The following is a 12216-nucleotide window of genomic DNA, read 5'->3' on the forward strand; positions in this document are numbered from 1 at the left end:
ATACTTTCCGGAGCCGTTAGATCATTTTTTTTCTACATTAACTCTGATCGTAGAATATTGATGATTATGGTGATCAATTTGTCATATTGAATCTGAGCGTCGAATGGTGATGATCAAGTCGGATTAAGGCCTTTACTATAAAATTTTGCTACACCGTTAGATCATTTCTCCTATGGGATCTGACCGTGTAATGGTGACAACCAATAGGCTTACCGGCCTCCGCCAGTGTTCTCACCTCCCATGAAGACAAAGGCGCTCGGGTCGCACTCGCACCCAACGTCAGAGGTGAAACTAAAGAGAGTCACAAGTCCTAACATGTCCTAACATTCTTAGCGTCACGGGCCGGTGACTGTACTCATTAGCACATCATCTCCAATTCGACCGCGAGCGAATCGTTGGAAGGGAGGGCACTCGGGGATCGCCCATGGACGCCTGTGCTCTCAATCTCAGTAGCGGAGGAGCGGTTCCCCAACTCCGAGCGGCGAGGAATAATGTGACGATGGGATCAGCCCCGCTCTACTCTTCTGTAGCTGGCTGGGCGATCGTCGGCGGAGAAGCATTCTCAAGGATCAAGGTCCGTGTATCGGCAAGGGGGCGGAGGTGGAGTCCGAGTTCCAGGTTCCGGTCTGCGGTGGTGAGATCCGGCAGTGAGAAGAAGAACAACCATGGAAATTCCTCTTCTTCAGGTAAAGGCCTCACCTTCTCCCTTGTTCCCTTGTTTTTTTTTTTTTTGGGTAATATATTTAGGGTTCTAGCACGATATCGGATTCTGATCAAAGAGAAGAAATTTTATAGATTTACCATTCCATACTATATCACTTCAAAAATGTTATTGATATATGAGATTTATTTTATTTTATTTTTTCTCGATTTTCTGCGTTATATTGTGGCATTAGTATGTGGAGAAGGGTGCACTGGATCAGCCAGAACATCAAGATAATCCTAATAACGAAAATTTTGAGCTTGCTGACTTGGTATCATTGTATACATTTGAAAGAAAACATCATTTTCCCTTTCTTGATTCTGAGTATACCAGATGCTTATTCTTCTCAACAAAAATGTGTTTTGCGGATTTTGTTCGTGTGGATGGATAAACGTTATTGTACCCATTCTGAATACATTTCTGAACTTGCTATATGTTCTTCATATCTGTACTTGGGTATATCAATATGAAATATGACTATACAGATGGGAATTTTATCCCCTTCATATAAATGATATTAAAGAGCAACCCAAAGGTACACTTCAATACATTTAGCAGTTGGATATCATGATATCAAGTTAGTTTATCTTCTGTTCAGAGTGCTGAAGGAGACTCTAAATTTATATAGAAGATTGGTGTTATCTTTTTGTAATTTAGGCTGAAAATGGTTCATTCAATAATGAAGCAATATTATCTGTTTAGATTATCTCAAGGTGTTTTAAGCCGTGTCAACAGTGCCATGATTTTGAAGAAGCAAATATAAACTAGTGACAACAGGAGGAACATTAATTTTAAGCTAATACTACAATAAATTATACCAGCTATTGAGGTAGTGGAAAGCCATAGTGGTTGTTTCATACTTAAGCCTCATCAGCAGTGCCATGATTATTTAAAAATGGCAATACTATGTTTCTGTTGAACTCAATCAAATCCATACCTTGAGAGGTACTAAACTTAATTCTTGGTTGAAGGTCTCAGCAGTTGGTTCTTCCATCTTTGTTCAGACTAAGTATAAATTTTTGAGCGGACCTATTTTTTTATGTGCAATAGTTTAATAAGGTTACACTTATATTTTGTTTTGTGTTGTAAAGTGAAGCATAATATTGTATAAGCTACTAAGTGATCTAATTTACAAGCAAAAAAATGATAATAGGTCGTGCCTTGACTGTGCATTTTTTTCCCCACATCCATGTTTTCAGTTGAAGCATTAGTAAAGAGTTATTTCTTGATTTAAACTTTCATGGTACTACATACTAGTCAACCGTTCGATATTGTAATGACAAATTTGAGATACTTTCTTATCTCATCAAATGTTCTAGCAGGGAAAGATGATTCTTCAATCCCTGAAGAAGATGATGGTCTTGATGAAAACTTTGCACACCATGGGAAACAAGAGTCCAACGATCCCATGATGAAGTCCCAATCAGCAGGAAAAGGCAACCCTTCAATCCCTGAAGAAGAGGATGATCTTGATGAAAACTTTCCACACTTTAAGAAACCAAAGCCCAATGAGCTCACAAGCAAGTCCCATAATGAATTGTGGGGTTGGCGAGATTTCAGGGCAAATCTTGTTGCTAGAGAGAAGGTAAGTTGAAAACAAATGCAAGTAGTGCATCATCCATTAATGGTTGTTTTGCCTGGTACTAAACTAGTCTCTGTTTTGGGCTTGCATGGCCAATGCAAGCCATGAAGCACTTCACATGTCATGTTTTAGCATCATTGATACACAAATTTTGCAATGTGTGGTGACAAATCTTTACTTTTTTATTTTTAATTTAAACTTATGGTGTGTGTTATTTGTGGGTTTATTCTTTCATACTTGAGATAATTCAAAGTCCATGCTCATAAGTTTTATGGGTCAGAGTGTAAAGCTATTAGAAAGCGATAGGTACATAAAGTTGATTCAATATCTGAGAACAATCAGGAATGTCTCCCGTTGATAATAAAATAAGAGAAATTAAGTGAGATGATATGGATATGGCCAAAGGCGAGTTCGTTCCATCAAAGTGAAAGTTTCTAGATGTGAAGGATATAGACTTATATATAGAGATAATATTCATGTAGTTGATCCAAATAGTTAGGACAACCACAATTTGATGAAACTGATGAGGTGTTTATATACAGTATTTCCCAGAGTTGTTTATTTTCACATAAGAGTCTTGCGGTAGAGTCTTGTATTTGTCTGAGTTGGTTAATTTCAATTGTTCATTTGCTGTTCCACTTGTGGTCATTATGCTAGTTAAAGCCACTTTCTTGTCTATAATCTACCAAATGCATGAAACACTGCTCCTGAATGCTGCTACGATTCTGGTTTTGTGGCATAGATTCTATGCGCCATTGAACCTATGGAAGATTATATAATCAATTTCATTACCAGATCAGGAGTTAAATATCCGGGCCAGTATAGTATAGTTTTTCTGGTTCTTGAACCCCTTGCCTCTTTTTTTTTTTTTTTTCTTTTTCTTATCTAAACTTTGAATGAAACTGATTCAGAGAGCAATTCAGTTCCTTTTTTTAGTTTGATCACTGCAGTTTTTTGTCTAATTGCGGAGTGCATGTTTAAAACGCCAAATCAAGTAATCATTGGGATAATCTTTGCTTTGGATTTAGGCTTAATCACAAGAATTATCTTTTATGCTATTTTTGTAAATTCCAAAGAAGTGAGTAGCACATAACCTATTGAAGATCACATGTTTCTTTTAGTAGAACTCTGATGCATGTGCTCATTGTTGATTCAGGAGCAGTTGCACAATCATACATCCTCTAACGATTCCCCAACAAAATTGAGTGTAAAGTGGGCACACCCCATTCCGATGCCAGAGGATGGATGCGTGTTAGTTGCTACAGAAAAGCTCGACCAAGAACCCAACTTTGGGAGAACTGTCATCCTCCTCCTCAGATTAGGAACTAAAAATCCAAGAGACGGCCCCATTGGAATCATCCTAAACCACCATCTCCATATTAAGATCAAGGACATGAATCCCTCGAACACTGAGGTTGCATCTACGTTTGCCAACTGTACCGTTGATTATGGAGGGCCACTCGTGGGCGACTTGTTCTTGATGAGTTCCCAAGACAGCTCTCTGGTCCCAAGATTCAATGAGATGATATCAGGCATTTGCTTCGGAGACATGAACAACATAGTGGAAGTTGCAGCATTGGTCAAAAAAGGAGTGGTGAATCCAAATGATATCAGATTTTTCGTTGGCTACGCCGGTTGGCATATCGATCAGTTGCTGCAAGAAATCAAGTCTGACTACTGGGTCGTCGCTGCTTGCAGCTCGGGTTTGATCAAGTCTTCCGCTCACTCTCCAATTTTGTGGGAAGAGATTTTGCAGTTGATGGGAGGGCAATATTCTGATTTGAGCAGAAAGCCAAGACAAGATGACTAGGGTCATGAACTCAGGTTATAGCCATGATCTGCTACTTTAAAATAAAAATTGTACATGTTGCTTCATTTATTAGTCATTTTTTTTAGGTTTAGGTTTAGATTTATACTGGACGTGTTAAAATTAGCTTTTGTGAATGCATAGGTTGTTTTGGTAAATATTTGTTATTATTCCCATTTTCGCATACCTTTTTCGCTGCTACTTATAGTTAGTATTCTTTCAATAAATCTTCATCGAAAATGTCATTATCTTTGGATGTTTGCTTTATTGAGAATTTAACTAAATCAAAAACATATATTCGCAGATGTCTCACAGTTTGCTCATTAATAACTTGCTGGTGAAAACACTCCAACTTCTTATCTTCAATGTACTAAGTAAAACAAGCAGAATCAACCAAACGACTTGAATTAAACTGAAGAATACAAATTAAGAGACACAAACAAAGGATGCAAAAAATCAGTTGATAAACATCAATAATTCACAAGATGTATGTATGTATATACCTGGATCTTCTTCATAGTCACATATTCGATATGTTTGCTCATCACTTGGAAACACAATGAAAACCGTTGCAGGCCGCTAGCCAAATCGAAAACAAGACCAGGCAAAGGATGATATCCACGGAGACGATGAGCTTTACATGGCGCCACCACAGTTTGTATCCGACGACTGGCTGCGACCGCGGCGGCCTATTTGAGGTCAAACTCTGCAAGGGTGCAACCTCCAGTTCTTGCTGCATTGGCATGTTGATCATCACCATGTCATCTTCGTCTTCCTCACTTCTTCTTGAAGGTGAAGCATGGCTCCCCTCGCCGTTGTCATCGCGGATCAAAAAGGAGGAACGAGGCGTGTATTTGAGCGTCGACACCAAGTGTTCGATGACCGAGATCAACTCGTTCCTGGGGGACTTCCTGAAGGCGGCCCTGATGTTCTCCAGGAATGTGAGGACCCACGAACTCCCCGCGCTGGGATCGACGATCGCAAAGTAAGTGTATCCGTCGGCGATTAAGAAGCCGAAGGTCCTCATTCCGGCGGTGTGGAAGTACCAGTAATGGAAGACGGGGGCGTTCTGAAGGCACTCGGCGGCGAGGGTCTCAAGCTCCTGGCCGGCGTTGTTGTAGAAATAGATCACCTTTCTGCCTTTGGCGACGCAGCAGTAGACTGTGCTGATGGCCGGCGGTGGACTCATCGGCGAATTGGGGGAAAGCAGCCTCACCGACCGAGAACGCCTCAAAATCATCAAATAACTGATCTTTCCGCTTATCAGATCAAAAATTTCTGCGGAAGACAGTTCATCCCCCCGAACCAAGTTTTGGTTATAGGGTTTTGGTTGGCAAACTGTAGCCGATCTCGAGCTTACTGCTCCAAATCCAGAACAAAATCAAACGACGGGACGACGAACCACCTCCCAAATCCAATCCACGCGCAGCTCAAGCTCCGATTTGAAGAACGAGGGAAGAAATGGAGTGCGAGAGAAGCCGCGATCCGTCGATCGGAAGCATGAAATGGCGATCGGATTTGACATCGCTCGCATCAACCAACAAAACGTCCGGCGCCGCCTCCCTCCATTTCCCAGAGCTCGACGGCGACTTCTCCTTCGCGTGGATTTCTCCAGTAGGCGACTGCGAATACAAATTAAACCTTGATTCACCCTTGCGTACTAGGCTTTTGATTGGGTGATAGAATCCGGACCCACATTTCGCTCGGTTCGGTTCGAACGGGACTAGCATGGCTGATGAAATATAATAATGAGCAAAGACAAATATTCAGATAAATATACTTTATTTTTACTCATTTATTTATTTATTAAAGCAATACTTGTTCTCCCTAACTTCTCACAAAATTTTAGAGTTGACTCTGAGTAAGGTTCGAAGTTGACTTTGTTTTTTTTCATAAAAAGATTATTTTTGAAAAAAAAAATGTATGGCATTGCTATTGGCCTCTTGGTCAAATGTCCTTGGCTGAAACCTGAAGGGCACTTTGAGGGTGGAGAAATTTTTATGAAAAATAACATTGATTATGGTAATATAATTCATCTATGACTCTGATATGATAAATTCCATAAATAATATTATGCAATCTAATATTATAAATACAAGATTTATCTTCACATATGGAAGACGAACTAATAGAATATATATGTATTTTTTTTTAATAGACATGAACTTTCAATTGCGATCAAGACATGAGTGAGAAGCCATTTCATCCACAATTTTGATTTGAGAATCATCAATATCACTGATATATAACAATGATATATTGTAAAGACACTCCCCCGTTCTTATACAGCTAAGTTACGCCAGCAATGCTTAAACTACTGGAACAACATTGTAATTTTTATTTAATTTGGTTTTAGAAGTCAAATTTGAAGGTGTATAAATGTATAATTATTATCAAAAAATAATAAGAGGACGATCAACAACTTTTAATTAAAATTACTACATAATACTGTTATATACATTAAATTATTCTATTTTTCTTCAGGGTCTGCTTCAATTATAATTGTTATACCGGTCGTTTTAATATTTTTATAACATTTACGGAGCGGAGCTCGCATCTTATTTCGATATAGATAATAATATATATAATTAATAACATAAAAAATATAAAATTTTATAATCATAAAACACTGTAAAATAATTACATACTTATTATTTTCAAATCTTCCTATTTTAAAATTTTAATTTATACAATAGTTTCATTATTGATATGATCCGCTGTCCAAAAATGAAGATGGCTAATTAGAAATGTGGCTCAAATATTGACGAAACAAAGATTCTTCGTTGGAATGATGACTCCAAGCGATCCTACGTGTCAAAAGGAGTGTTAGCAATCAGGTCAGGGAAGGGGTCCCCAGCAAGTACTCTAACGCTCAAGTCAGTGATCGAATCGAGTAGTGTGAACAATAAGATAAATAGTGGCTATGAGTATGTAAAATTACGTAGCATCACATACCCATGCTTGTAGATGGAGATCCCTTTTTATAATATTACTGTTTGTTTGTACAAGAATCTTATCTTAAATGGTCCTGCTCAATACGCTTAGAGTGTACTAATGTAATTTTATAGTTAAGATAAACTAATACAATAATTTCATTATTGATTTGATCCGCTGTCCAAAAATAAAGAAGATGGCTAAAATGATGACGAAATGAAGATTCTTCGTTGGAATGATGACTCCGAGCGATCCTACGTGTCAACAGGAGCGTTAGCAATCGAGTCAGGGAAAGGGTCCCCAGCAAGCACTCTAACGCTCAAGTCAGTGATCGAATCGAGTAGTGTGAACAATAAGATAAATAGTGGCTATGAGTATGTAAAATTACGTAGCATCACATACCCATGCTTGTAGATGGAGATCCCTTTTTATAATATTACTGTTTGTTTGTACAAGAATCTCAAAGCATTTTCAAAAAAGTGTTGGAACCCTAAGGTTATTTAGATGTGATTAAACAAGTTAAGTTAGGTCCTGTTGATTTTGATCTCTATGTCTAAGTGTGCAGGAGCTTAGGAGCATAGGAAGTCGAGCGGAAGACGCGGCTAACAAGAAGGACGACACGGGAGAGAGCCGACGGACTTGGTGCATCCGAGGGATGAGGTGCCCCGGAAGAGTACACTGGTGGACGAGAAGAACGTGCGCGACGTTTGAGGGACGAGAAGGTGGGGAGGAAGGTTGCTCGAGGAGAAGGACGAAATTGAGTTCAGGTGAGCCTTATTTCGGTTGGCCGAAATCATCCAAGCGAGCAGAACCGAAGTGTAAGATCCAGATCGAAGCGAGCAGCACTAGAGCAGAGGGCCCGGACCGAAAAAGTCAATAGGATTGACTTTGAGGGTCCGGGCGCCCGGAACCCAAGTTTTATCATCATTGATGTGGGCGTTGACCGTTGCGTCGGGGATAGAAATCTATCCCACTCCAGGCGCTTGGAATCCTTCCAAGCGTCCCGACCAAGGTTATAAATACAGCTTTGGTCCAGAAGCTTAACAACAACAAGCAATTTGAGTTCCAACACTTATGCGTTTGATTTTGTTAGTTTAGCTTCATCTTTCTGTGCTTTCATTGCTGTAAGAGGCTTCTTCGCCTGAAGGAGATACTTAGTGCGATTCATTTCCTTGGATTAACAACCTCCCGGGTTGTAACCAAGTAAAATCTGTGAGCCTCGTCTTTTAATTTATTTCTTTATTTTATTTTATGCAAGTGTTCTTTTAAGTCCGAGAAGGGCTGTTTGTTTTACTTATGCAGGGCTATTCAACCCCCTTTCTAGCCGGCCAATGAGTCCCAACAAAAAGGACAAACCGTAAAGATACTCTGGCATCTTTCCCAAAATGGGCACGCAATCTCTGCGTTTGGCAGGCTAGAAGCTTCTGATGTAAAGTTTGCATATATAGAGTATTCTCTGTCCTCCGTGGCACAAAATACAAAAAGAAATATAAAGTCATTGGGTTGAGGGGCCCACGATATGCTTCCTTGGCAAGTTGGCTGAGTCCTTTGTAAAGCCCGACCGACTATTATTCGCAAGAGCCACTGGGGCGGCTTTGGGGATGTTGTCGGGGATTCCTCCTCCGATCGGCCTTTTAGTCTAGCCATTGAATTCGATCAGACCAAGTATCTAGTTTGTCCGGTCAGACCATAGGTCTGATCGGCTAAATAACTCGGACGGAGTAAGTAGTTAATCATGGCAGTTTCGAATGATGAAGAGGACTTGGCTCTTGAGGGTGTTAACTCATCTTTAGTTATCCCTTAATACTGAGGGACTCAGCATCCGACCGACCCAATGGTTTGGTCGGATAGACTCTCGATTGCGACGATCGACTGTGCTAACTTCGAGGGTTGACCCTTCCTTGACTTTTACCTCCACATCAGCTGGCCTCCTGGACTTTGACATGACTCGGTGGCCTCACCTTACTTGTCGTATCACAAGTCTCCCCTTCAAGTATAGTCGAAGCAGGTTGCAAGCCCAACTAACTAGACACTTGTGTTGTTTATGCTCATTGTCCTCTGATCGGGTTTTTATTCTCTTTACTGCCACTTGGCTCGAACTGATGTTATACTTAGCCGGTAGTGTTTCTAGGATCCAATGTTTACCAACTGGGCGCTCATTTTTTGTACCATTGCTTGGCTCGAGCTGACATCACTCTGACACCTTGGAAATAAGGTACATCACTTATTATTAATGTTGAACATGATGAGCACATCTTTTTTATCATAAGCTTACTTATTGCCTTCCATCCCTTATAAATGCACCATGTGTCAGAGCGTCACATGTTGCACACGGGTGAAAAGAATATCTAATGTGACAAGCGCCTGTTTGAGATTCAATGTGACTATTGACTGTTTAAACTCAATAATCTAGATTAAATCTCTGATCTCCGTACCCTTGATCGAATGGCTTGCTGAGACTCTCGATAGGGTTTTTAAGCTTTACATTTTAATACCACTTCATCGTTCTTGCGTCTTTCTCTCTATCTTCTTCTTCTTCTTCTTCATTTTTCGCTCGCTATTGCTAATGCTTGTTCAAACCCTTTGATCCTCTAGTAAGTCATATTTCTTTCATGGCATTCGCTCCCCCTGTCACTGTCCACAGGCTCTGGTATACCTCCACAACCTCTGAATTCAATGGCGAGGAGGTGAACCAGATGTGTTCCTCTTACAATATTCCCTTGACCATTGCTTTATCATCCCCTCTAGCTATGACCGCCCTCATCTTCCTCCAGTCGACTTTCTTATTTCTTCAAGGACCAGTTTATGGTCGACCTTCATTTTCCTTTGCATCCTTTTTTCTCTGAAGTTTACTCCTATTTTCATATCCATTTGTAACAATTAGCGTCTAATTCCATTAGGTTACTGTGCAAGGTCATCATACTGTTCCGTCTGTACTATGTCCCCTTGCACCCCTAGGTCTTTCAATATTTCTATTATCCAAAAAAGTCCAAGCCAGACATTTTTTATCTTCCAAGCTCGAGTGGGTGCAATATTTTTTGATAAAATGCCCTTGTCTAATAAAGGACGGAAGTTCCACTACTTCTACTTTCGATCGACCCATCTAGTAATGTTGCTGACCGGGTGGCAAATGGAATTGCCAACACTCCTGAGTTAAGCAAGTACAAGTTGGAGTCAGTCTACCTCATGACCTTTGCTCAGCTAGTCAGTCTGAAGTACCATATTCATAAGTTGATGACTGAGGGAGTGCTATACATATTTGGATTTAGTCTCATCCGAACCAGATAGCCTAATAGCTTCGATGAGAAATTCATCCTTCTATTGTTGTTGGATCTAACTGATTTCTTTTTATATTTTACAGCAAAAATCATGTACTGAGTGACTCCACAAAGTTAGTAGACGAAGAGATAAACGCTCAAGGGGAAGTCGAGTTAGAAAGCCATGGGCTGTTGTTGATCGACCCATCCAAGGAGCCTATTGGCGAAGCGGAAGCCAGCCGAGTTGAGGGGAGCGACGCGACTACAAACACTAAAGAACTGCCACCTTCGCGACCATCTTTACTTCCTGTGACCATCCCCTCCGCGTCTATAGAATCTGGAGAACCCCCGATCCTCTAGCAACAACGTAAGAGACGTTGATCGACCACACCCATGCGATTGGTGACACCCCATCAACAAATGTTTGCCAAAGCATCGATTGCACGAGCCCTCTCTGAATGAGGGGAGAGTTCAACCTCCGCGGTCCCTGTAGTCGCCGCCAGTTTTCATATCCTAGTTTCATCCAAGCGGATGCCTTCACTCCTCGAATTGTAGACTGAAGCTATCCCAGCACAACCCATTTCCTTTTTGATGTCTCCCCCAACTGAACCGACTCCACTCCATTCAATGATACATTCTGCCATCCTCTCTAAGTCCAAGATCAAATCTAAATCCAGCTCAGAACTAAGCGACTAGGGTAAACCTAAACGGATCAAGGCTACCCTCAGGTTACTCTCTCATGAATGGCTTTGCACATTCCTAACCGAGTCGCTAGCTCTAAAGTATATAATAAAGATACAAGGTCCTCTAGCCCAAACTTGGGCTGATTCCTGAGCCCGGGTGATCTTGAGCTCACTTGAGGAGCTGGTTGATCGCTTTAGCTAAGATATCAATGGGTAAACTTACTTTGCACTTGTACATTCATCTTTCTCGTATGCATCCACTAACCTTCTCTCTACATTGATAGTTTTGGGTGGATGACCTAACTTTATGTCAAAAATTTGCCAAGTTGAGCCATGAACATCAAACTCTGTAGGGCTTGACAAGGGGAGCAAGCACATCCCAAGGCTCAGCCAAGCAACCATCAGCTGAGGTAGCCCAACTAAAGAGGGGGTTGGAGAGCCAGCCAGAGATATTATTAGGGGCCATGTGGGCTCTTGCAGTGGGAAAGATAAAAACTACGACCAGACTGTCCAACTTGAGAGACTCTAGAAACAAGCACAAACCTTCGAGTCACGCCTCCACTCGGCCAATGCTCGAAAATTCAAATCCGTAGATGACTTAGACATCAAGAACAAGGAGGCCCGAGCCCTTTCTAAGAAGTTGGAAGAAGTAGAGGCCAGTCTTCTCTCTGAACATGCCAGTCGAGCGGCCAAGCAAACGGTAAATGATCTTCAACTTGAAGAGAAACAACATGCTTTTGATGCAAAAGACACCGAGCTGGTAGCTTTGAAAGCATAATTAAAGGCTTTAAAGGTAGAGATGGAAAACTATAAGGAACGGGAGTCCGATTGGCTAGAGGCCTTTAGAGTAGAATATCTGCACTCAAAGGACTTCAACCAAATTCTTGTCAATCATAGTTCCAAAATATTCGGCTATAATGCAAAGAGGGCCATCAAATAGCTGAGGGATGGAGGCTATCTGACAACCACCATTCCTATAAATTCATTCAGCACCAGAAGATCATGGAGATCATCTCGAAGGATGCCTTGCCTGATTTCGGATAATATCCTCTGTAAAAAGTTTCCATGGTTCTGTAAGATCTTAACAACTATGTGGTTGTAGATACTTTCCTTTGCTCTCAGGCATTCAATGCTTTTTATGCCTTAGCATTTTATCATCTCTTTTACTTTCCTTATACTTGCCTCTTCTAGTTTATTCATGCGCTATTTAAGCAAACATCCACTCAGATAACTCCATGTTTTAAAGGCTT

At 40.8% G+C, this 12216-nt stretch overlaps 2 protein-coding genes across 4 annotated transcripts; one reads left to right on the forward strand and one right to left on the reverse strand.

Annotated features, from left to right (window-relative positions):
• The first annotated feature begins 353 nt into the window (after positions 1-353).
• On the forward strand, positions 354-4913 carry LOC121997492. 3 transcript variants are annotated; one of them, XM_042551933.1, is made up of 4 exons: positions 354-686; positions 2023-2288; positions 3442-4109; positions 4668-4913. In XM_042551933.1, the coding sequence occupies exons 1-3, from the start codon at positions 425-427 to the stop codon at positions 4093-4095; spliced, it is 1182 nt and encodes a 393-aa protein (XP_042407867.1). In that variant the 5' UTR covers positions 354-424; the 3' UTR covers positions 4096-4109; positions 4668-4913. The 3 variants fall into 3 exon arrangements, with proteins under 3 accessions (XP_042407867.1, XP_042407866.1, XP_042407868.1); XM_042551932.1 differs by lacking the exon at positions 4668-4913 and having other exon boundaries at positions 3442-4340; XM_042551934.1 differs by lacking the exon at positions 4668-4913 and having other exon boundaries at positions 360-686; positions 2026-2288; positions 3442-4340.
• Positions 4444-5727, reverse strand: LOC121997494 (phytolongin Phyl1.1-like). The gene has a single exon (XM_042551935.1). The coding sequence runs from the start codon at positions 5330-5332 to the stop codon at positions 4637-4639; it is 696 nt and encodes a 231-aa protein (XP_042407869.1). The 5' UTR covers positions 5333-5727; the 3' UTR covers positions 4444-4636.
• Between the last annotated feature and the right edge of the window lie 6489 nt (positions 5728-12216).

Source organism: Zingiber officinale, chromosome 6A, assembly GCF_018446385.1.
Source record: "Zingiber officinale cultivar Zhangliang chromosome 6A, Zo_v1.1, whole genome shotgun sequence".
Taxonomy (NCBI): Eukaryota; Viridiplantae; Streptophyta; class Magnoliopsida; order Zingiberales; family Zingiberaceae; genus Zingiber; species Zingiber officinale.

Excerpts from the sequence above, each read along its gene's own strand:
- LOC121997492 (XM_042551933.1), top strand. The coding sequence starts at position 425 with ATGGACGCCTGTGCTCTCAATCTCAGTAGCGGAGGAGCGGTTCCCCAA. Across the intron at positions 687-2,022 it reads TGGAAATTCCTCTTCTTCAG|CAGGGAAAGATGATTCTTCA; the intron begins GTAAAGGCCTCA and ends CAAATGTTCTAG. Across the intron at positions 2,289-3,441 it reads ATCTTGTTGCTAGAGAGAAG|GAGCAGTTGCACAATCATAC; the intron begins GTAAGTTGAAAA and ends TTGTTGATTCAG.
- LOC121997494 (XM_042551935.1), bottom strand. The coding sequence starts at position 5,332 with ATGATTTTGAGGCGTTCTCGGTCGGTGAGGCTGCTTTCCCCCAATTCG.